Source organism: Sinocyclocheilus rhinocerous, unplaced genomic scaffold, assembly GCF_001515625.1.
Source record: "Sinocyclocheilus rhinocerous isolate Xijiao unplaced genomic scaffold, SAMN03320098_v1.1 scaffold1561, whole genome shotgun sequence".
NCBI classification, from domain to species: domain Eukaryota; kingdom Metazoa; phylum Chordata; class Actinopteri; order Cypriniformes; family Cyprinidae; genus Sinocyclocheilus; species Sinocyclocheilus rhinocerous.
The window spans coordinates 548,589-571,832 of record NW_015652263.1 but is presented as its reverse complement, the minus strand read 5'-3'; the positions used below and the strand labels follow the sequence as shown (position 1 = coordinate 571,832).

At 35.0% G+C, this 23,244-nt stretch overlaps 3 protein-coding genes across 6 annotated transcripts; 2 read left to right on the top strand and 1 right to left on the bottom strand.

Annotated features, from left to right (window-relative positions):
• The first annotated feature begins 22 nt into the window (after positions 1 to 22).
• Positions 23 to 7,158, top strand: LOC107714187 (synaptosomal-associated protein 25-like). The gene is made up of 8 exons (XM_016519946.1): positions 23 to 317; positions 2,647 to 2,730; positions 3,391 to 3,432; positions 4,046 to 4,094; positions 4,464 to 4,581; positions 5,900 to 6,037; positions 6,533 to 6,677; positions 6,787 to 7,158. The coding sequence occupies exons 2-8, from the start codon at positions 2,659 to 2,661 to the stop codon at positions 6,850 to 6,852; spliced, it is 630 nt and encodes a 209-aa protein (XP_016375432.1). The 5' UTR covers positions 23 to 317; positions 2,647 to 2,658; the 3' UTR covers positions 6,853 to 7,158.
• Positions 7,159 to 8,481: 1,323 nt separating this feature from the next.
• Positions 8,482 to 12,674, top strand: LOC107714186 (uncharacterized). 3 transcript variants are annotated; one of them, XM_016519943.1, is made up of 5 exons: positions 8,482 to 8,800; positions 9,687 to 9,915; positions 10,030 to 10,485; positions 10,590 to 10,640; positions 11,414 to 12,674. In XM_016519943.1, exons 2-5 carry the CDS (start codon positions 9,777 to 9,779, stop codon positions 11,908 to 11,910), a joined length of 1,143 nt encoding a protein of 380 aa, XP_016375429.1. In that variant the 5' UTR covers positions 8,482 to 8,800; positions 9,687 to 9,776; the 3' UTR covers positions 11,911 to 12,674. The 3 variants fall into 3 exon arrangements, with proteins under 3 accessions (XP_016375429.1, XP_016375428.1, XP_016375430.1); XM_016519942.1 differs by having other exon boundaries at positions 8,482 to 8,804; XM_016519944.1 differs by lacking the exon at positions 8,482 to 8,800 and adding an exon at positions 9,321 to 9,371.
• Positions 12,675 to 13,265: 591 nt separating this feature from the next.
• xaf1 (XIAP associated factor 1) lies at positions 13,266 to 17,294 on the bottom strand. 2 transcript variants are annotated; one of them, XM_016519940.1, is made up of 8 exons: positions 17,212 to 17,294; positions 15,935 to 16,070; positions 15,682 to 15,738; positions 15,344 to 15,575; positions 15,134 to 15,201; positions 14,803 to 15,033; positions 14,229 to 14,273; positions 13,266 to 13,649 (listed from the first exon to the last, which is right to left on the bottom strand). In XM_016519940.1, the coding sequence occupies exons 1-8, from the start codon at positions 17,244 to 17,246 to the stop codon at positions 13,527 to 13,529; spliced, it is 927 nt and encodes a 308-aa protein (XP_016375426.1). In that variant the 5' UTR covers positions 17,247 to 17,294; the 3' UTR covers positions 13,266 to 13,526. The 2 variants fall into 2 exon arrangements, with proteins under 2 accessions (XP_016375426.1, XP_016375427.1); XM_016519941.1 differs by lacking the exon at positions 13,266 to 13,649 and adding an exon at positions 14,111 to 14,135 and having other exon boundaries at positions 14,229 to 14,293.
• Between the last annotated feature and the right edge of the window lie 5,950 nt (positions 17,295 to 23,244).

Genomic DNA, 23,244 nt, shown 5'->3' with positions numbered 1-23,244 from the left:
GTTGCTCTGAGCATCACCAGTTACACGCATCAGGAGCTGAAGTAGAAAATGACTGACAGTCACAACAGCCAATTAAAATCCCCAGCGCAAGATAATGAATACAAAAATAACCAATCGGCTTCACAAAGGGGCGCGGCCTCCGAGTTACCTGTGATGAAGACAACTGCCTGCCTGTCTGCCTGCTCGCGCTGAGTAGATGATGCTGAAATCAGATCGATGAGCAAACAGGTGTTGAGCGCGAGGGTGAACAAAAACGGCTTTGTCTTTGCGCCATCCTCAGGGAAAATAACGCTTAAGCGTGTACCTACTGTCATACAGTAAGTAGTTTATAATTTTTTTTTGAGTATCTCGTTGAAAAATAAACTTTAGGTCATTTTTGTAACCTAACTTACTGAAAAGTATATCAGAGAATATGGCGTCTGTTAATACTGGGCTTTAATGTTGCGTTTGGATGCTATTTGTTTTCAGGTTATTTTTTCATCACTCCTGTAGTTTATTCTGATATGATTACTTGGTTGCAGATAGATGCGAAGGCAAATAATAACATACTCATCAGAGTTTTCAAAAAAAACGTGATGTATACAGCTATATAATTTAAAATGAAATGTATTATATAAATGCATAATGTAAATGACATTATAGTAGGCTATAAGAAGGTGTAAATTAAATGTTTTGTTACGTGAGATTATTATTATTATTCAGTGTTATTACAGCTCATGAGGTCAAAAGTTGCTTTTAAAAGGTTGGTCTTGTTGCTGGACTTACAAGCAAATTTTGAATGAAAAAAGTAGGCTATTTTCTGCTTTGATTTGGTCTGTCCTTTGTGTTTGGACAGCAGTCTCTCATCAATGAACAAATGAAATCCTCTCATTAAGTCCACGTCCATCTGTGGTTTAAAACCCACAGGGCAAACCAGTCCAATAAATTATACAGCAAGGCGCTGTGCCCCAGGGAATGCAATAAAATGAATAAATCTTGCCCTTTTCGAGGGACTCATTTGATGTTTTCAGGTATTAAATGTTGATGATCAGTCAAGATTTGTTCTGCCTACTTGGTATAATGCAAATTAAATCAAATAACAGTAAATGGTTTGTAGACAAATCAATAATGAAAAACATGAAAAGAAAAAGTTAATAAAGACTATCATAACTTGGTGCAATAAATTCCACTCAATTTAGGCTAATGATTCTAACTTGAATATAATCAAACAGTCTTCACTGACAATTTGTGTGCATTAACCATTTCAGTGGTTTACCCTCAAAATAGGTTCCTGGGTTTGATGCCATTTGTTTCTTACCTGATTGAAACAAACTTATTCAGAAACTGCATTACTGCGTTTCATAATAGTTTGCCATCTAAAAAATAATAATTAACCTATGAACTTTTACACTTTTGTTTAATGGTGATATTGAGATAACCCCTCCCTCGTCCTGAGCCACAAGCAGTATGAACTTTAATTAGTGATCTGGTAAAGGTGAGAGCCCACCATTTCTTGTTATTATAGATGTTACCCATATGCCATGACATGATTTATTGGTCCACATATGATCAAAGGTTTCTTACAAGCTGTACATCTGCTTGTTGCTATAGTGAACCAGACAATAGTTAAATTTAATGTAATTAAAACTAATTAAAATGAGAAAAGGTTTGTGTGGAGTGTCATTTGGGGTGATTTTATGTCCTGCTGATATAAACGTTCACCTTAAAATCAAAAGACTATAAATACGTTTATGATATACTTATTAATATGTGTCTGATATTGTGGTGTCTCTTAGTTGTTCAGAGTGGAATATAATGACCTTAAAAACATAAACAAATACCAGTCCATAATCCGTAATAATGCTTCTTCCAGTGAAAAGTCCATCCCCTGTTTTAGCCGAAACCAAGGGTTTGAAGTTTAAAAGGTGTTGATGGATTTGTTTCTCACAAACATACAGCTTTTCATTTCACAAGATGTTAATTGATGGACCAGAGATGTGTGGATTACTGTGTTGCTTTTTTGAACTCTCATTCTGACGGCACCCATTCACTGCAGAGGATGCACTGGAGAGCAAGTGATGTAATGCTAAATTTCTTCAAATCTGTTCCGATGAAGAAACAAAGTCATCTACATCTTGGATGACCTGAAACATTTCAGCAAATTCATTTTTGGGTGAACTGTTCCTTTAATTCAAATTATATTCATATAATTTCCATTATACATCATATTTCAGATTTTTTCCCCGTGCACATGTATCATGAAGATGCCTCAAAAGGATGCAGAATAATTAACTAGCGTCATTGCTTTGTTTCAAATACCTGCTGCTGTTTTTCTTTAGTCACGAAATAAAGGTGCAAGACATTGTGACAACTTAAACACACCCTCTAAACACTGTAAGCTCAAGGACTGGTTGAGATTTGTTGAGATATATAATTTTCCAGCCTATGTTCAGGATGCATGCTGATTCTGAGATGCACCTAGCAATTAATAAATAATGGTTTTGCTCTTGCACAAGGGGGTCTGATTTTATGCAACACATCAGCTGTGCCGTTTCTTCTCCGTTGTACCAGACCAATTATTGCTGTCAATCTGAGGCATGCTGAGTTCATAAAGCCTTTGCTCTAAGAATAACCGCATCCCTCGACCTGTCCTCCCCCCTGCTGCAGTTCTCAGCTAGGATGGCTGCCGACTCCACCATGAGATCTGAAGTGGAGGAGCTGCAGAGGAGGACCAATCAGGTGACAGATGAGGTAATGCCGCTAACAGTCACCAAAGTAGCAAAGTTCAACATTGTTTTGCATTGATTTGCGTGGGTCTTCAGCTGATGGTGTGTTTTTCTGTCCTGTTTTGATGAGACTGCTCATCAACAGGCCTACAGTGATGACATCAAACATTTTCCATTCTCAGTTTTTCCCATGGTACATAGCAACCAGGTTGATGATGCTAAACACATTATATATGCACCTGCAGTATTATTATGATTTCCACTGTGACGAAGTCGGGTAAATCGTAAATGAAGCCATTATTCATCGCCAGATTTTCCACTGGGCGTTATGTAATGGATAATGTACAGTCCATCGGTCTTTATCGCAAAATAAACCCCAGCAGGGTGATCTGGACCCTGACGCAGAGCGCTTATTACACAGCTACTCACCGAGTAAAGAAATATTTGCACATGAAAGAATGGTTTGAAATTGTTTTGTAATTCTACCTCTGGGGCTACATTGTTGTTTTCTGCTAATTAAAAAAAATCCAATACAGTAAATGGCCTAGAAACAATATTACAGTGATATTAAAATACTGAGGTCCTATGTGGTAATTTTAATTTCAATCAATAACTATGTTTTATACTGAGTTATAAATGTGTTCTTTTTAGTCACTGTTGTGTTTTGAATTTTTACCTCTGACAGTCCCTTGAGATCACTAGAAACATGAGGCTTCTGCTGGAGGAGGTGAGTGATCATTATTCATAACAGCATGTATAATATATTTCATAATTGCAATTACCTCATCCTGTGTTGTTGAACAGTTGTTAGTGATGATGACAAATCAGTGTGTATCTCATGGGAAAGATTCAGCCTGAGACCACAACAAAAACCAGGGATCTAAGAAATAAACCAAAAAATGTTATTCTAGTTAACTAAAACTAGAACCATAAAACAACAATTTTTGTTACTTAAAATAAAATAATATATATATATATATAAATATAAACAAACTTATTTTAGCTAGTTACCAAGGCAGCATTTCTTGTTCTTATTCACAAAAATAACTAAAACTGAAATATGAATTATTATTTGTTTTTAGGAAAAAAATGCTAAATTCACTAGTGGTCTCAAAGTTTTATACCCCACTGTTCAAACAATCAAAAAAATATGTAATTCTTCAATAAAACATAATGTAAAATAAATGTGATCATGTGATTATTATTTATTGTTGAGCACCCTTCTCTTAAATTGGCCTCTGGGCACAAACTTTCATTCCTTTTTTTTCATACATTCATCTGCAACAAAATTGCCTACTTTAATGTGCACTCATACTGAATTATTTTCAATTCTTCAACAGAGTAAAGATGCAGGGATCAGGACACTTGTTATGCTGGACGAGCAGGGAGGTAATGAATTATCTTCATACACTCTGTATAAATAGAGATAAAACGTACAGCAGCTAAACAATCAACTAATTACTTGCAAATGCATCATTGTTCATTTATCTTGTTGCATCTGTAGGACAGGTAGCTATTATCTTTATGCTAATGATACAGAATATGCACAAGATGTAGGAGTACAGACCGCGCATTCTTCATCTTTTGTTATTTATTCATCCTTTCAGTACGACATATATAAATACAGCCATATATGATTCCGTACATATGGAAATATGTACCCTCTGTGTGTTTTTGTGTGCATGTTTGCATATTTCCCCTTTCAATTCCCCTTCCCCCTGCCTCCCATGCCCTTCCCTATCTCCCTCGCATGGGCAGAACAACTGGACCGCATAGAAGAGGGCCTGGATCACATCAACAAGGACATGAAGGAGGCTGAGAAAAATCTCACTGACATGGCCAGGTGTTGCGGTCTGTGCATCTGGCCATGTATAAAGTAGGTCTCCTCCCAGACACCTGAGCCATGGCTGCTTGGTGGTCAATGATGTCACCTCTCTGCCCATGCCTCTGTCCCACTGATAACCTGTCCTGCTGTGATGTTGCTACATGTTAGTCTTTTTTGGCTGTTTTGTGAGCAGAGGTTCATGCAGGACTCCATGTAAACATTTGAAATGAAGATAAATGTTATGCAACTTGTGCTCACATAACAAATGCAGTGTTTGTAGATATTAATAAAATTTTTTAGTTCATATCTGTCCATTTCGCTTGTCACTTGGAGCTAGAGCTACCATTGATGTTTAGTCGCTTATGGGCGTGTGGCGCTTCTTGCTGAGAAAACTGTTGTTGTGTTCGTTTGTTTTTATCTCGTCTCCATACATTAACCCCTGAAACCTCCATACTCTGTGATCACACCTTCCGTCATCCAGAGCAGCTTGAGCGGATTGAGGAAGGGCTGGACCAGATCAACCAGGACATGAGGGAAGCTGAGAAAAACCTAACAGATCTCGGCAAATGTTGCGGTCTGTGCTCCTGTGATAAGTATGTGATGTTTGGAGGAGCTTGGCTTTTAGTTGCTTGCATGAAAACTCATTTTGTGCCAGTAATTGCTTGTGTGAACTCAAGAAATCACAGGAAATTGGTTGGATGTACTGTCTTTTTTTATATTGTTCATATATATACACTAATAGCTTGGAATAATTAAGATTCAACATATTAGAATGATTTCTAAAGTGTCATGTGACACTGAAGACTGGAGTAATGGCTGCTGAAAATTCAGCTTGGCCATCACAGAAATAAATTACATTTCAAAATATAAAACTGTTATTTTAAATTGTAATAACATTTCACAGTATTACTGTTTTTACTTTATCAAATATATGTAGCATAGTGAGCATAAAAGACTTCTTTCAAAAACATTTTTAAAAATCGTAATTATTCCAAAACTGACTGGTAGCATGTATAAATATATATTGCTCTATATAAGAAATGTTTTGAAAGGATCAATACCTTATAAAATTTTATATAATGTCAAAAATATGCACCCTCACTGGTCTTTAGCATCAAACTAATGCAACTCATGACTTAAATTACATAACTATTGTCAGACAAACTCCAACCAAATAATATGTACTGTAATTTTTGTGTGGTTCATTTAAAACAGATGCAACACCAACTATACCTGTGTCTTCAGAGTCAGCGTTGAATCCTCCTCAAACAATTTAGGCAGTTGCAGCCTAAATTTCACAGTTTTGGTATTAACAACTGGTATGACTAATCTTGTCAAATGTATGTCTTTCTCATATGGCTTCTCTCAGACTAAAGGACTTTGAAGCAAGTGGGGCGTATAAGAAGGTTTGGGGTAATAACCAAGATGGGGTGGTGTCTAGCCAGCCCTCTTCCCGAGTAGTGGATGAGAGAGAGAAGATGACCATGAGCGGTGGATATATTAGAAGGTGCCAGAACTTTTGGCTTCTACCATTTCAAAGCAGTCACTCAGATTTAAAAGAAAGAAAGAAAGAAACATACCTTTAATACTTTTTTGAGCAAGTATGCATTTATTGATCATATGTGACAGTAAATACATTTATTATGTTGCAAACTAATAGATCAAATAAATGCTGTTCTTTTGAACCTTACACTTCCACTTGTTTTTGAACATATAGAATTAAGTTTCTATAGAATGAAGGTTCTAAGATTCTATATGACCCTGAATTCTGCTAATGGCTACTAAGAATTCAGCTTTGCTATCACAGGAATGAATTAAGTAAATAATATTAAAATAGAAAAACAGTTGTTTTCATTTGTGATAAGATTTTACAGCATGGCTATATTTTTGTCCAAATAGTTGCAGCCTTGGTGAGCAAAAGAAAGTTCTTTCAAAACATTTAAAAAATCTTAGCACCCCCGAACTTTTGAACAGTGTATAAACAATTGTTTCTCTTTGAAAGAGTGACAAACGATGCAAGGGAGGATGAAATGGAGGAAAACTTGGCACAGGTCGGCGGTATCCTTGGCAACCTCAGAAGCATGGCACTTGACATGGGTAATGAAATCGACACTCAGAACATCCAGATTGAACGCATTCAGAGCAAGGTCAGTGTTTGGAAGGGGTTCAGAAACATCTGTTCTACAAAGAGCAGCTGAACCTTTTAATATTAACCGTTCTTTTATTGTCTTTGTTTTTTGTTTTGTTTTTTTGCAGGCCATGGTCAATGAATCCCGCATCAATGAGGCCAATCAGAGGGCCACAAAGCTAATATCAAGATAAAAACATGGGATTTTCTTTTGTGAAATGTTTACAGTCTTCTAGGAAAATGTGTGCACATATTGATACAAATTATTAAGCTGTTTATCTTTTAAATGACTATTTACATAACTTGGATTATTGCATACTGATATGACAGTAAGTTATTATTATTATGTTCCAACAACAGCTCTTAAATACATTACGGAAAAATATAATGAATGTTAATATACTGTCTCTAGTCTGTGCTGTAATTGTAATTTAAGCATGTATTGTACAGTATAGGCTATAACAACACATCGTTTTTTAAGCCTGCAGAACACTTTTCATAGCTGATAAAAGCTCACTATTCAGACAAAGCAGTGTCTTAAAGTTGTATTGGTAAATGTAATTTCTTTGTCTACATTGAGTAGCTTTTAAAAAAATAAATCAAGTTTATAAGTTCAAGGGTTTGTTTCATGCTGGACAAAATGTGTTTTTTTTCTGCTAAGCCACTTGCTTAGGTTCTTCAAATAATCTTTCTTCTTTAATTATTTTATTTTCAAAATAAAACTAAATTTATATTTTTCAGTTAATCATTTATTTTATTTCAAACCTATGACTTTTTTCTGTGGAGCAAATGATAACTGGCAACCTAGTCACCATTCACTTTGATTTAGTCTTTTTTGGACAATAAAATTGAAGGTTACTCAGTGTGGGACGTTCTCCTAACTAAGTAAAACAAAGTCAGCCAACTGTGAGTCGAAAAAACATGAAGGTGAATAAATGACACTTCATTTTGGGGTGAACTGTCCCTTTAAGCCGTGAGACAAATCTCAACGTAGCTTTTTTTTTTCCCTACCCATGAACGCATATTTGAGGAACTCACTACACCCACCTAGCGGGTGCTACAGACAATTACAAGGCCACTCCCCACGTCTGAAACAGAGAACCTCAAAATGGTGGCGTTTTGTTGTATGGCCACCTCATTACAAATCTGTAAACGATGGTGAACATTCAACGAATAGGCTACTTAAACATTTAATTTCATTTTGCTGCTTCCCGAACTTACGACCTGAGGTCCAATGATAAATAACAAGAGATGCAACACAAGCCAATGTTTCTACTTCAATCACTTAAGTGTAAAGGCCTAAATTAATTCCAGCATTTGTTAGCCTACTATGCGGAATAGCCCCTTGTGATTTGTGTCGTTAATTGTTTTATTTTAACCAGTTAATGTTAGTTGCTTATACATTCTCTTTAGTAAACATAAATATATTAATGTGTACAGTATAGCTCAAATCTTTGAAGTATAGCATCTGTTTTTTTTATAGTTTTTATAAATTACACAGGGCGCAGATCTTTTGATCGATATGGTTACATGACGTGAACAGGAAATCGTGGATCTTTTAAATAATATATATTTTAACAGAGATTGCACTCTAAAAATAGTAGTATTTATTATCTATCTAGCCGAATATTTTACAGCTGAGCATAACCAGAAAAAAAAAAATGCATTTTTAAAATGTCCATGTCTTTTAAAATTGTACAAATTTCAGACCAGGAAATCACTTTTTTTTTTTTTTTTACATTATTTTTTATTATTATTTTTTATAACTATTGGGACTGTAGCTTTGAAAGTTTCCAAACACCACAAAATAGCTTGTTAGACTGGGAAAAAAACGCGAACAAAATCCACAAATATTTTACGTGATATATTAATCATGTATGTGAATAAAAGGCGACTTAAATTTACTTTTATTTAATTGCAAGTTGAACATTTCCATGTTTATACTGGGCCACAGGGTTTGCATGTAGTTAGAACTGCTTCCACACAGGCATAGGGAAGGATTACTATAGAATGTTGGCGAACTATCGTTGTGGAGGGGGAAAAACACGTAGAGCTGAGTCTGCGCGACGCAGGGGATCACTGCCTACGAAGTTTATCGGGCAAGACTACACCGACAAATCCTAGGACGCATTCGGCCGCACTGTAGGTAATTACCACTCAATATATCGCTAATATCAATAGCAATAACGTTTATCGCCGTTCAGATGTGCGCAGTTTCGATTTGACTCAAAATTCGTTCGTAAATGCGTCTACGATATGCGTGCGTAGTCCATTTTTCTACGGCAGGCTAACGACAAACAAAATACAAATCTGTTTGCGTTTCCTGGTGGAATATTTGCTTATTACGATATCTGAATCTATCTTTACGCGTTCGATTGAATACTGTACGCGAGATTTTTGAGAAATGGCAGATTTGAACGCTCGAGATAGATGCTGTATGTCCGTGATGGCGTTCGCTCGTTTCTCTGTGTTCCTATCGCTCTCTGACGATTAGGCAGGAAAACAACAAAGAAGCAGGAAGCATGGGCACACTGGCGAGGCGGTGTGAGATCACGCCGCAATTAGTTGTAACAGTTAATTTAAAGTAAAAGGATCCTAGAAAAATATGATTCTGTGCTTTGCCCAAATAATCTCTGTCTGTGCCTGTTCTGTCCTTTTAAAGCGCAGAACAGAAGCAACATTCATCACATGACCATAATAAATCAGAGGGACAGTAAGTTTATTGTACAACACAATTAACATACACACACACACACACATATATATATATATATATATATATATAATTAAAGGAAAATATTAAAATATATAGAATATTTAAATAAAATTAATATCTTAACTCCACATTAAGAAGTTAAATATTAAGATCTTTTGTCAGTTTGTGAGGAAGTAAGAACAGGTTAGTTGTATTTAATCAGTGTGTCACATTCGTTTTCTTCTTTGCTAGGTAGGTTGAAGTTAAATGATGTTGAAAGCTTCTGGATGAATTTCAATTTTGAATTTCAATTTGTATCTTTTATTATTTCAGCCATATAATTCATCAAGCCTTCTGATGGATGAAATCTAGAAGCCCTGTTTGATTTGGTTGTGATTAGTTTTGAAGAGCGGAGGAAGAAGGATGTCGGAATTCATGCCATACCCTTACAGAGGGCCAGGAGGTGCTTTAATGCGCTTCAAGAAAAGAAAGTCACGTTTCACATTCCAGGAGGTTGAACTGCTGCTCAGTGAGGTGCAGAAAAAACGCCATATTCTAGTTGGTAAGTCAAACCTTTTTATTTTCATATCACAAAATTCAATAGGATCTGAATGTATGTAAATTGTGCTTTGCATATGTGAGGGATAATAGTTAAATGAACTCACGGTTTTAACAGGAAAGTTCAACCGGGGCATTTCGAAGGATCTGAAAAACCGCACATGGGCTGATGTGACAGCACGTATCAATGAGGTCAGTGAGTGTCATCGAGAAATTATTGAAGTCATTAAGAAATGGGCAGACCTCAAATGCGACACCAAGCGGAGGGTGGCCGCCATGAGGGCATCGGGAGCCACGGCCGCCCAAATCGCACAAGAGCTGTCACCTATAGAAACTATGGTACACCAGATCCTTCAGATGTCTAACCCTAACAAAAATGTGAGCAGTTTGGCAAATGATGACCAAATGGATGACGAAGACGAGGATATTCCAGGTCTCTCTGAGATACCACACAGCTTCTCACACATGGCAAATGGCAGGCCTCATTCGTTTGGTTTGCCAATGCCACCTCCCTTCCACACTAGTATCCCAGGCAAAAGTGATACAGAGCTTCCTGCACACGTCATGTTCGGCGGTGAGTTCCATTTTTATTTTATTTTTAAATTAGTTAGGTGATTCATTACTGAGTGTTTGAATGTTCAAAATGTAATAAATGTGTTACTTTTATTGTATTGATAGATTCATCAGTGCCTCTAATAGATGTCCAGACTGACACATCAGAAAAGGAAGGTAAGAAATAATGCAGAGACTTGCCACACATTTTGATTCTTTTAATGGCTCAGTGGCATGATTTTTTTTAATCTCAATCAACTTATATCAACTTGTTAAAAAATATAGTCACTTTTATACATTAGGTGACGTGAATACACCTTTTATGATGAGCATGTTTTTAATTAATTCTGAATGAAAATGTAATTTTGTGTCAAAGTACAAATATGTCAGGGTGGTGATACTATAATCTTTATTTAGTGTTAGGCATAAAAGATTTGCATTATATATTTGATTTAAGTTATAATTTTTTCATTAAAACTGTTTATTAATATTTGAAAATATTGTATTTGGGACAATAGATGATTCATATTTATTCGATTATTGCTTTTTACATTTATAAAAAAATTTATATTTGGAAAAACTCCTTAAAACTTATTTCATAAATATATTTGAAAAGAAAAAACAACAACTTTTACCTCAAAGTATGTAGATTATACCTTGAAAAATAACACACACACACACACACACACATATATATATATATATATATATATATATATATATATAATATAAGAAGTTTATTACATTTTTATGTGATGTTTACACAGTGACATTTTTAGTTTTAGAAAATTTAATCTTACTGAAAATCATATTGTGTCCATTATTATAGACACTGTTATTGTTAATTGACCATAATGTTTTATGTATCCATTTTATATAATAAACAATTCTACGTTCTCTTTCAAATATGATGTTAATGTCTAAAATTAACATGTTTCTTATCCTTCCAGGCAGTAACATGCAGTTTATTGAACCAAGAAGCCAACCAAACCAGAATCCTATTGGTATTCCTGGATTCCTCAGCCATCCTATTGTTGAGAAAAGCCATGTTCGAGAAAAACCTAATCACAACACAACATTTAACGGCCCCTCATCTGCCAGTATCCCAACATTTATTGCACCTTCTGCAGTGGCCGCCTCATCATCACGTTCAGCTCCCGCTCGGCTCCCTCCCCAACCTGCTCTTGTGGAGCCTCGCAGTCTGAAGGAGCGTTTATCCCAGAGTGCCTCGCTCAGCCTGCAGGAACAGCAGGCCACCACACTGCTGATAGGGTCGCTGTCTCGCTCACTGGAATCGCTCGCGGAGTCGGTGCAGAGATTGGTCCACACCCAGCAGCAGTTTTCACGCGACACCTTACAGCTGCAGCGTGACACACTCCACGTCCTGCGTGACTTCTCCTCCAACGCCTTGACTCTCCTGCAGGACAAGGTCAACGGACATCTGTAGCTCTTTCAACAGCTACATTTGGGAGCAAGTTACACAAACAGTGAATGCTGATAGCAAAGAAAATACAATAAGCTTGAGGATATAGTGACACTAGAGTTTATGGCAATCTCTGAAAATGTTTTAAGAGTTATAGAGCTGCCAGGACTAAAAGATTTCCCTATTTATAACATAATAACCAAAATAATAAGCATTAGAATCTAAAACAGGTTCTTTGTAGAGTTCCTTGTATGTACCGACTGAATATTTTCAGTAGATGGCTGGGTCTCATAGACTGTTGGACCAATTGTGAGCTCTTTTACAGGTAATTTAAATGGGCAAAAAAAATTTTTAAAAATTGACTGGTAATTTAATATAATTATATTTGTGGTGCTTTTTAACATACTGCAAAGTGGCCATTAAATTGGCTGCTTTTAATTTATGTAATCTGATTATTATTTGATTTTTCTTTCTTTAGCTTACCTGCTGTAAATGTTTGTTCTTTTAGCCAGGTGCATTGTCTGTTTTAAATTGTTTCTCTTAACTTGAATTTCCAAAGACTCATTATTGTGTTTTATTTTTCCTCCAGATGTGATTTTAAATTCTGATTGAAGGCACATTATCTTAGCTGTAGCTCCTATGGACCTGTGTTTGATCTCCGAGAAAAAAAAAAAAAAAAAAGTCTCCTGCTTTAAAACCCAATGTAAAGGATGGAAATAAAACATATTATTTAAAATAATACTGATTTTTACTTGAACTGCTTTTCTTCCTTCAGATTAAAGGAATAATTTACCTGGAAATTAAAATTTGCTGACGGTTTTCTCAACATCAGGCCATCCAAGTTGTAGATTAATTTATTTCTTCATTGGAACAGACCTTGAGAAATTTAGCATTATATCACTTGCTCACCAGTGGATCCTCTGCAGTGAATGGGTGCCGTCAGAATGAGAGTCCAAATAGCGGATAAAACGTCACAATAATCCACACAACTCCAGTCCATCAATTAATTTCCTGTGAACTAATCTTTTAAGTGTGACAGAAAATCAGGATAAAGGGTTATGGCTACCATATGTCATTTTATGTCTGTTCTATAGCAGAGCAATCATTATCAGGAAATACAGAAAGTTCAAACTGTTATACAACATAGGCTTGTTAATGCTGCAATAGTATGATGGTTAAACAGTCCATCACAAATTTTTATCTAACCTGCTAAACTTAAAGTGGCAATTCATGAAAGTTTATGAAGAGTCAAAGATTTATATACTCTACTTTATATAATGGTTTGTCAAAAGAAAAAAAAGAGCTCAAGTTGCTTATGAGATTATGACTAAACGTTTATTCTTGAATTTGCAGTCAACACTGATCTCTCGCAAGAGGAATACAAAAATATCCACTAGGTGTCTCTCTTGCACTTTTGTTTCCAAGTGCAGAACAGGTTGTTCAAAAAACTATATTTTTTACAAACCTCGTCACATAATACATACTAGGAGGACTACCACTGGCAAAAAATAAAAATAAAATTCTAATAAATTGTAGTAAAATTCTACTCAATTACAAATGAACAAATAGAGCAATAAAATACATTTTAAAATGTAGTAAAACATATCAAGTAATATTTATTAAAAGATACTATAGGAATATTAAGACGTTAAGGAAAGGCCATCCTGACTGAAACTATGCCATCTTGTGGTCTCCCCCAATAAATGGCCATGTTTCTCCTTATTTTCACAATCCTCTTCATCTGGTAGATGGTCTGCGGAATCCTCAGGGTATTTCGAACAAAGATATGAAGATGTTGGCATAGAGAGAAATAGTTTAAAGTCTAGAATATATTATGCACTAAATAATTTCATGCACCTCATACAAATAGTTGTGTTATCTTTATTTATTTATTTTTTTGCTGTGGTCTGAGGTTTGTCTGGATTTAACACGCAGTAAGGTTTAAACAACAGATTTATGAAAGAGCCAAATAACTGCCTCATAAAATGGGTAAATAGTCAGTAATTAAACAATAAAGTATGTACATAAAATACCCTTACTCAAGATGTCAAAAACATTTTGCATTATTTTTCCTTCACCTGGCCTATTATGAAAATTTTAAAGAGCCATTATTTTCTAATTAAAATCATACAGTGATTATAAGAAACATTGTAAACATGTTTTTAGTTAGTTTCAGTATATTTCAATACCACAACAAAATATTTTATATTTTTATTTGCGATGATTGGCGAGTTTAGTTTCCAGCAACCCTGTAAAGGTAATTCATACACATATTATAACTCATCAGTTGCACTGCAAAGTTATATTGGTGATACATTATAATATATTATTTGTATACTTACATATTTAGCTTTGATTTCACCAGCCATCATGCCATGCTCAGATGTCTGTGTAATTCACATTTTTTCTTTAAAAATAAAATTGAAAAAAAATATATAAATAAATATATAAACACATAATTAACAGTATATATTATATACTACATCAATTACAGTACTGATGAAAGGTTTGGGCTCAATTTTCCAACGTTTTTTAAATTTTTTTATGGAACATTGCTTTTTCATTATTACAAAAAGTTCCTATTTCAAATAAATGCTGTTCTTTTGAACTTTCTATACATCAAAGGAACCAGAAAAAAATTTATCACAGCTTTCACAGAAATATTAAGCAGCACAACTGTTTTCAGCATTAATATCAAATTGATCAAAATTTGAAAATGATAATACAGAAAACATTTATTCTAAATTACAGTTTTAAATGTACTGTTTTATGGTCTTTTTGAAGTTTTGAACAATAGTGTATTTATTTTGGTATAGTAAATTTACCAAGTTAATGATATTTATTAAATCAACAACAAAATTACTGTTCAGATTCAACCTGAGGCTGCTGTACCATGTACAGAACATTTAGTAGTACCTCATGCCATTCCAGCGTCTTTACAGGAAGAGCCAGGTGACAGAGCGGACAGGTGCTTATCTTATCCAGGTCCATGCCAATGTTTCTGTCTCTCTTCGCCTTTTGTACTGATGAGAAGGAGAAATCTGCAGCGTCTGGAGTGCTGTTATTTCCAGGATTGGGGTTTTCATCCTCTTCCTCTGAGTCATCGTCCTCGACGTCTGCAAACTGTAAGGACTGTTTGCAAAGCAGCTGGTAAAAAAATAAAAAATAACAGAAAGATTTGAGGTGTTAAAAATAGATCTTCATAATTACATATTATAACATATTCTTATTTATTGACACATTTTACCTTGTGTTCCTTCAGCTTGTCTGAGGGAATGTATTTCAGACAATTCTGACACTGCAACATAGTCTGCTCTGAAGATAACAGATATGCCAAATGCCAGTATTTTACAATCACAATTTGTCTGAATACCTTAAAATATGCAGAACCTGGCAATACTAAGACCTATAACATATCTACGTACAATGTTTCAAACTGATCATGTCATTTCCTAACCATATGTGTCAGAAGTATCATCCTCAGGGACAAGGTTCTTTGATGCTGTGGGGGTGGTAGTAGAGCAGATCTGAACGTGCTCAAGCTGGTCCATCAGTTTAACGTACCGGCCACAGTCAGAGCAGCGCTCCGTGCGACTCCCACAGGACACTTTGTGCTCTTTTAGATTGCTCAGAGGAAGCTCAAGCTGACAAAACTCACAGATCAGAGGCCTCTCAGTGCACTCATCTTTCTGTAAACAAGGAGAGACAGAAACAACAAAGGAATAAGTGTGAAAACACTCTAAAAGAGAGCAGCCTCAGACATCAAATTTTCACAGTGCGAGACTGAATATTCACCTCATGATCCAATAGATGCCTTCTCTCCATCTTTTTATTGCACATCTTACATTTTACCTGTGAGACATAAGGAAAAATGAGGCCACTGACATGGTTTCTCAGAGGGGGAGATTACAGTGATGAGTAATAAGCATGTCAAGTGGAAAACATTTAGCTGGGAAATTCATCCCAAATAATCTTTTGTGACATACAGGGCCAAGGACCTGTAAAAATCAGCAAAGTGTTAACCAGTGTTGAGTGGTGTGGTCGTGACCTCTGTGTGCTGTTCGGTTTTATGCTGCTCCAGCTGATCTCGAGGCACAGTTTCATCGCAGTCAGGGCATATGCACAGAAACCTCTTACAGTGTGGTTCGTGCAGGTCATAGTTTTCCTTCGCCACCTCTTTATTGCTGCGTGAAAACATTGGAGAGACTCTTTACAGAGACTGGAGAATGTAAAAGGTGTTGTGACACTACAATGTTATGGCACTTCGAGGAACAGTTCACCCAAAAAATTTTAATTCTGGCATTATTTACACACCAGCATGCTGTTCCAATCCTGTATGCTTTTGTTTTTTTCTGTGTAACACAAAATATTTTTGGAAAAATCTTTTTACATGATTCCCAATTATTTATATTCACGATTACTAGTATTTGTACAGGCTTTACATTTTTAGTTCAATGTTGTAATTAGCAATTCATGTAATGTTATCTTTGAAGCAGATTTGTTATGTGACAGCATTAATTAAAGTTTCTTAAAGGTCAAGATCATGTTATCTGCATCTCCTGCGCTCCATCAAGCCACTCCCATAATAGCTGTCAGCACTCAAATTAATGCACAACTCAGATTAGCTGTACAGCATGTGTAAAACTCGAATACAATTATAAAGTTATTATGTTATCACGAATAAATCTTTCAATGAGTAAAACTGTCTGTGTCTATAGATTACACAACATTAGGCTATAATATTATTTTCAAATTAAATTTTAAATTATTATTATTATAAATGATTGTCCCCGGATTAGTAGGGTAAATTACTCTTGTAATAAGGTAGCAGTGGCTGGGATAGATTTTAAATATCAGTTCCACTTAAAAAGATGCAATCTAATCCTGTTTGAAATAAACCTGCTCCCGAGCAGGTTAAAGTTTACAGACTTGTTGCTATGACAGCAAGTCCAGGACGAGCTTAGAAGAACCAAATAATACAAGATAATGCCAAATCGTCAACAATCAAATCCAGCTAACTGAGTTAGCGACGTATGAAGAACGGGCCCCGTGTCCCATAGTTTCACTTTGTTTAAATCAGGTTATCGACAACAAGGTAATAGGCTAGTCATTATTGTTGAGTATTGTTGATTAAGTAGAATATGTTTTGTTTTCGATAGCCTATTTTGTTGTTGCTACAGTAGACAGATATTCATATGTCAGTGATCTTACACTCGACGAACACTGTCATTTGTTTACATACGTTGGCAGTGAACACAAATATACGTCGTACCGAAACTCTGTGCGTTAGTATAATTACAGTAGGCTACATTATAAAACACTTACCAGTGAGTACATAAAATCAGTTCTTCTTCGTCCATAGTTAGAGTGAGATGACTGGGTTACTGTGTTGGGGTTTATATTTTCACTTATCCTAAACCGAAAGTGGAACCGAAACTTAAGGTGTGGTAAATAACAACTTTTATTGCTAAACGTCTGTTGTTATCCAACAATACAACATTGCCTTTTGTTGTGATGAAACACAGTCAGCACTATACTTGACATCTTTCACTGTATCTCATCTAGTATGTTTACCATAACTCCTGCATAGTAACCACTGACCTATAATAGAGAATTGGATTGCTCATGACGTCATGAAAGTGAAGCCGAGCCATTTATATAGATCAGTGATAACACAATCCTAGGCTGTGATGTTGTATAGTAACCTACCACAGGTTTTTATAGTAAGTAGCTATAGGCCTATATGTGAGTGTGAGTGTGTGTGTGTGTGTGTATATATATATATATATATATGGTTTATTATTGTAGGCTACTGTAGGGCGCATTAGGAGACGTTTAGACGTATTAAAGAAATTATACTTTTATTGAGCAAGGACACATTAAAACAATCAAAGTGACATTTGAAAGAATTCTATTTCAACTGTTTTTAACAGTGATCATAAGAAATGTTACATGAGCAACAAATCAGCATATTAGAATGATTTCTGAAGGATCATGTGACATTGTAGTCTAGAGTAATGACTGCTGAAAATTCAGCTTTGTCGTAACAGGAGTAAATTACATTTTAAAATATATTAAAATCAATTATTTTAAATTGTAAAAATATTACACAATATTACCTTATACTGTGTTTTTTGATTCAACAAATACAGTCTTGATGAGCATAAGATAAAATTATTTTAGAAAGCACTGACCCAACTTTTGAATGGTATGGTGGATAGGTGGGTATGTTTCATACATGGCTGCATCTAAACAATTTTATAATATGCTATTTTGCAGTTAGATTTATTTAGTATTATTTGCCAAACTGTTGCTATGAGGAAAGCAAATTCCAGTCTTGTGTTTACCTGTCTTCTCCTTAGCCCAGGTAAGACGCCTCTGACGTTGTCTGTGGATAGGGAGTGGCTTAACAAGAGGTATACGACAACTGTAGCCAAATTCCTTGACACGTCTGTGTGTGGTGGCTCTTGATGCCTTGACCCCAGCCTCAGTCCCTTCCTTGTGAAGTTCACTCAAATTCTTGAATCGATTTTGCTTGACAATCCTCATAAGGCTGCGGTTCTCTCGGTTGGTTGTGCATCTTTTTCTTCCACACTTTTTCCTTCCACTCAACTTTCTGTTAACATGCTTGGATACAGCACTCTGTGAACAGCCAGCTTCTTTGGCAATGAATGTTTGTGGCTTACCCTCCTTGTGAAGGGTGTCAATGATTGTCTTCTGGACAACTGTCAGATCAGCAGTCTTCCCCATGATTGTGTAGCCTAGTGAACCAAACTGAGAGACCATTTTGAAGGCTCAGGAAACCTTTGCAGGTGTTTTGAATTGATTAGCTGATTGGCATGTCACCATATTCTAATTTGTTGAGATAGTGAATTGGTGGGTTTTTGTTAAATGTGAGCCAAAATCATCACAATTAAAAGAACCAAAGACTTAAACTACTTCAGTTTGTGTGCATTGAATTTATTTAATACACGAGTTTCACAATTTGAGTTGAATTACTGAAATAAATGAACTTTTCCACGACATTCTAATTTATTGAGATGCACCTGTACATTAGTATGGATCAGTTTGTGATGTTCAGCTTTGTATCTCCTCTGAATGATTATTGCTCAACTCACGTATGCTGTCACTTTAGTCAAGCATTAGGAGTCTGACGGACTTCTGGATGGATGTCCCTCGTTGGCCCCATTAGCAGATACTCACTTATGTTGACTCCAGTTCAAGATTTTATTGAGTTGTTAGTTTTGGAAAAATTTTCTCAAAATAATTGAACAAGGCTTTTGTATCAAGGCCTCTGAGACATCAGACATCAGCAGCTAATGGATGTTTGTCAGCAGAAACAGCACAGGAGCAGACAGCTGTTTCACGCCAGGGGAATCACAGTAATTACGGTATTGAGTTTCGCATTTTTACTCTTGCCGCAGATGGGTGTGGACAGGGAAGTTTACATAGACTGGTTCATTCTCTAATTCCTGAGTGGGTCATCTGTCACCTGCAATCTCTGATCAGAATTGTGATCAGCATTAGCACTGCTGCGGCCAAATACACACGGGGGTAATCTGGCCTGATGTTGTTTTACATAAACAAGTGAGTTATTATAGTGTAAGATTGTACGCTGCAGGCCTGGATTGTATATTTGTGTGTGCGCGTGTCTCTTGTTATATAATATTAAAGTTCACGGTTCCTCACTCCACTGGTCAGATCAGCCAGCAAAGAGCAAAGCAAATAACAGGGACGTTAGCACCAATTCAAGTCAAAGAGTGAGGAGTTCTAGTCTTACATCCTTAATCTCTCGCCGCCTCCTCCTTCGCCCCCCTTGGTGATTATATTATCAGTTTCTGATCTCTTTAGAGTTTTATTGCACTAGATCAAATTGCTTTTATGAGCACATTTGAGACATCTGAGCTGTGAGTCCAAAAAAAGAATGCATGAAACTAAATATTGTTTTATTGCACCACAGACCAATGTCGCAACAATTTCATAAAATGACCTTGGGATTGTTTGCGAAATTATTTTGAGATAGTTATTAGGATGCATATTATGCTTCTCATATTAGATTTTATGACAAACACCTTTCATTTATCCTATTTTAATAATAAATTTTATTTGTCTAGCACTTATTATACAAGAAATTCAAAGTGAAAGCTTAAAGTGATTTACAGTAAAAAACACAAGCACAGTAGTTACTGTTATAATTTATAATATATATAATAACCAATTTTCTTTTTTTTATTTGTAATCTACTTTAAACAACTTTTAAAAAAAAATTAAAACGAGTAAAAAACAGTCAAGGTTAAAGTTGAAATAAAAAAATAAAGTTTGAAATGTGTATCATTTTATATAATAATTTATATAATTATAATTAAATTTATAATAGAATTTTTATACAATAATGTATATAATTTTTAAATGTATTATTAAATAATTAATTTATGTGTGTTCACATGAATACAAATAAACATGATTAAAATGTAAATATCTTAATTAATATAATATTAGATAAAACCCACTTTATAATGATAGTAAAATACTTGTATTTAAACAAAATGCATAACACAAGATGGAAATTAAAACGTAGTAATAAAAGTAATACGTAATAATAAAAAAAAAACATTTGATATTTAAAAGCATGAGTAAAAAGATACATTTTCAGCCTTCTTTAAAAAATATTTAGTGCATTTTAATATAGATATTTAATTGATTGAACAGAACATTAAAAAATGGCCTTTAAATTGGTGCTAATATAACTCCAGACCATCTCATCCTGGGTTTTTGGCATATACATGTAAATTAAACTACAAGCTGATGGATTTCTTTTCAGAGAGAAGTCACACCTCTGGCTGGCTGTCAGGTGTTGCAGTGCCATATGCTCATTTTCAATTCCTGTCAAATCTAGTCATATGATTGCAGGGAACAGAATGGGTTGATAAAATGCAAAACCTTATTTGAAAATGCGGTCATTTTCGGATTAATGCTATATATACATATGTTCATCCAACCAAACCTTATGGCATAACACCAAAGAATATTTCCAAAGAGGGTTACCAAGGCAACCCCAGAAAGTGCACCAATTGGAAGGCGCAATGGCTCTCAAACACTAAACTGCCAAGAGATTGAAGGAGATGGAGGCAACAGCTCTAAACAAACAGACAAATGAAAGAACCAGGCAATGTTCAACAGGCTCTTTTAGTGGAAGACGGCATTAGCCACTACTTGAGGTTGTTGCTGTGCACAGAGGATACGGTTTTCTTGCCCAGGTTGTGACATTTCCACAAAACTCATCAGATATGTCATGTACCCCTTCATGTCTATGATGTACTGCTTGTGAATCCAGATTATTGATGTTCCTCCAGTATGTGCGAGTGAGAGTGTATGTGAGTGGACATTTATCTGATTGGATCCCAGTGGTGGCCGATCGCATTGACCACATGCTGTTCTAATGGCCAGTGAGGCACATGTGTCTGCATGTGAAAAAACAACTGTGGAGTGGAATCTTCCTCTTTGAGCAGATTCATGTTTTCATTGTGTTGCAAAGCTTACTGTGAGAACTTGAGCTCTGGACTGTTTGTTTATGTGTTGTGAATCTACTGCCCTCTTTACACTGCAAATGTAGAAGCTGCATCTGAAAATGCATTTACAGACTTTCAATGCTGCAGATAGGCAACATTTTTTTTTATTTTGTTGCACAATGTTACTATATTATCGCCCAGCTCTTCATATAAACTTATATATATATATATATATGTAAGTAGAATACTTGCATATACAGTATAGCATATCTCAACTGCTTGATTGCTTGCATCATTGCATATGTATAATATGTAAATGTAGTATATTATCTAAAAGCTCTAATATACTAAATGCAACTATAAGGCATGAGCATATTAAGATATTATAAACATTAAAATCATTACTTTCTTTAAGGATAGCTTTGAAACAGTGCACTGTGAAAAGTTGAGAAAAATAAATTTACACAGAAATTTCAATAGCAAAAACAGTGTTATAAAATGAATGATTTATGATTTTATAATAAATTATAAATGCATAGTATATTTTGTCATGAAAGGCTGGTATGATGCTATAATGCTGCATTGCATTAGCACTTGAACAATATAATAGTACCATTGGTTATTGGCTATTGGATATTAGATATTTTGTATTTTAATTTATCGATATGTGTTGTTATTGTATAGCTGTCACGATTATGTTCAGTTTAGTTCAGTTTCTGTCATGTCTGTAATGAGCTCTCATTAGTTACCATGGTTTCTGATTAGTTAATCCTTGTCCAGCTGTTCCTGCTTATTTCCCTCATTTACCTTGTGTGTACTTATAGTCCTGATTCTGTTCTATCCTTCGTCGGTTATTAGCTTATGTTATGTGTTGTACCAAGTACCAAGTCAGAATTCTCAGTAAAGTCTGTTTGGAATTATGCGTCTTCGTTTGCTGTCCTCATTCCTTGACGACCCGTGACAATAGCCTACGCACTAGCCGATATTGAATATTTCATTGTGCATATGAATTTAAAGTTAATTCTTTAAAAGCACTGATTTGGGAACTCTATTAAATGTAATCTTTAGCCATCTTTATTTTAGAAAAAATTAAATGTTCATCTTGTACATTATGATTTTAAGATGCCTATTCACTTATAGCATATAACATAATTTATAAAAATTTTTAGTGATTTCTTTTAATTTAATTATATAATGCAGAATTTGGTTACACTTTATTTTATTATTCACTTATAGCATATAACATAATTTATTAAAATTTGTAGTGATTTCTTTTAATTTAATTATATAATGCAGAATTTGGTTACACTTTATTTTAAGGTCCATTCTCGCTATTAACAAACCATTAACTACAACTTTTGCCTCAAACTCCTAGCTGCTTATTAATAGTTAGTAAGCTAGTTGTTAAGTTTATGTATTGGGTGGAATTAGGGATGTAAAATATGGTCATGTAGAATATGTGCTTTATAAGTACTAATAAACAGCAAATATGTTAATAATAGACATGTTAATAAGCAAATAGTTAATAGTGAGAATTGGTCCCTATACTAAAGTGTTACCCAGAATTTTAATATCAGCCATCTTACATGATAAATTATTATCGGTATCGACTACATTTTAATATCGGTGATCTCTAATTAACACAGAGCGAAGCAGCCTCAGAGTTACCTTTGACACTAGAGCCTTAAATCTGTTGAAGATGTCATAAATCTGTTGAATTCTGCATGCATTTAAATGGAAAATTCAACAGAGGTGCATTTTGCACATGAGTTATTAATGCTTTATGCTTTTCCAGCCACATATGAGTGTGCCTGTGACATAAATCTTCTGTAAGTATGGCTTTTGAGGC

What these genes read in the sequence shown, in the direction of transcription:
- LOC107714187 (XM_016519946.1), top strand. Translation starts at nt 2,659, where the DNA reads ATGGCTGCCGACTCCACCATGAGATCTGAAGTGGAGGAGCTGCAGAGG. An exon ending in AGCGGTGGATATATTAGAAG is followed by an intron (nt 6,038 to 6,532) that starts GTGCCAGAACTT and finishes TCTCTTTGAAAG; the next exon opens with AGTGACAAACGATGCAAGGG. An exon ending in TTGAACGCATTCAGAGCAAG is followed by an intron (nt 6,678 to 6,786) that starts GTCAGTGTTTGG and finishes GTTTTTTTGCAG; the next exon opens with GCCATGGTCAATGAATCCCG.
- LOC107714186 (XM_016519943.1), top strand. Translation starts at nt 9,777, where the DNA reads ATGTCGGAATTCATGCCATACCCTTACAGAGGGCCAGGAGGTGCTTTA. An exon ending in AAAACGCCATATTCTAGTTG is followed by an intron (nt 9,916 to 10,029) that starts GTAAGTCAAACC and finishes CGGTTTTAACAG; the next exon opens with GAAAGTTCAACCGGGGCATT. An exon ending in TGCACACGTCATGTTCGGCG is followed by an intron (nt 10,486 to 10,589) that starts GTGAGTTCCATT and finishes TTGTATTGATAG; the next exon opens with ATTCATCAGTGCCTCTAATA.
- xaf1 (XM_016519940.1), bottom strand. Translation starts at nt 17,246, where the DNA reads ATGGACGAAGAAGAACTGATTTTATGTACTCACTG. An exon ending in ACAAGCTGAAGGAACACAAG is followed by an intron (nt 15,034 to 15,133) that starts GTAAAATGTGTC and finishes TTTTTTTACCAG; the next exon opens with CTGCTTTGCAAACAGTCCTT. An exon ending in GTGAAATCAAAGCTAAATAT is followed by an intron (nt 13,650 to 14,228) that starts GTAAGTATACAA and finishes AAATACCCTGAG; the next exon opens with GATTCCGCAGACCATCTACC.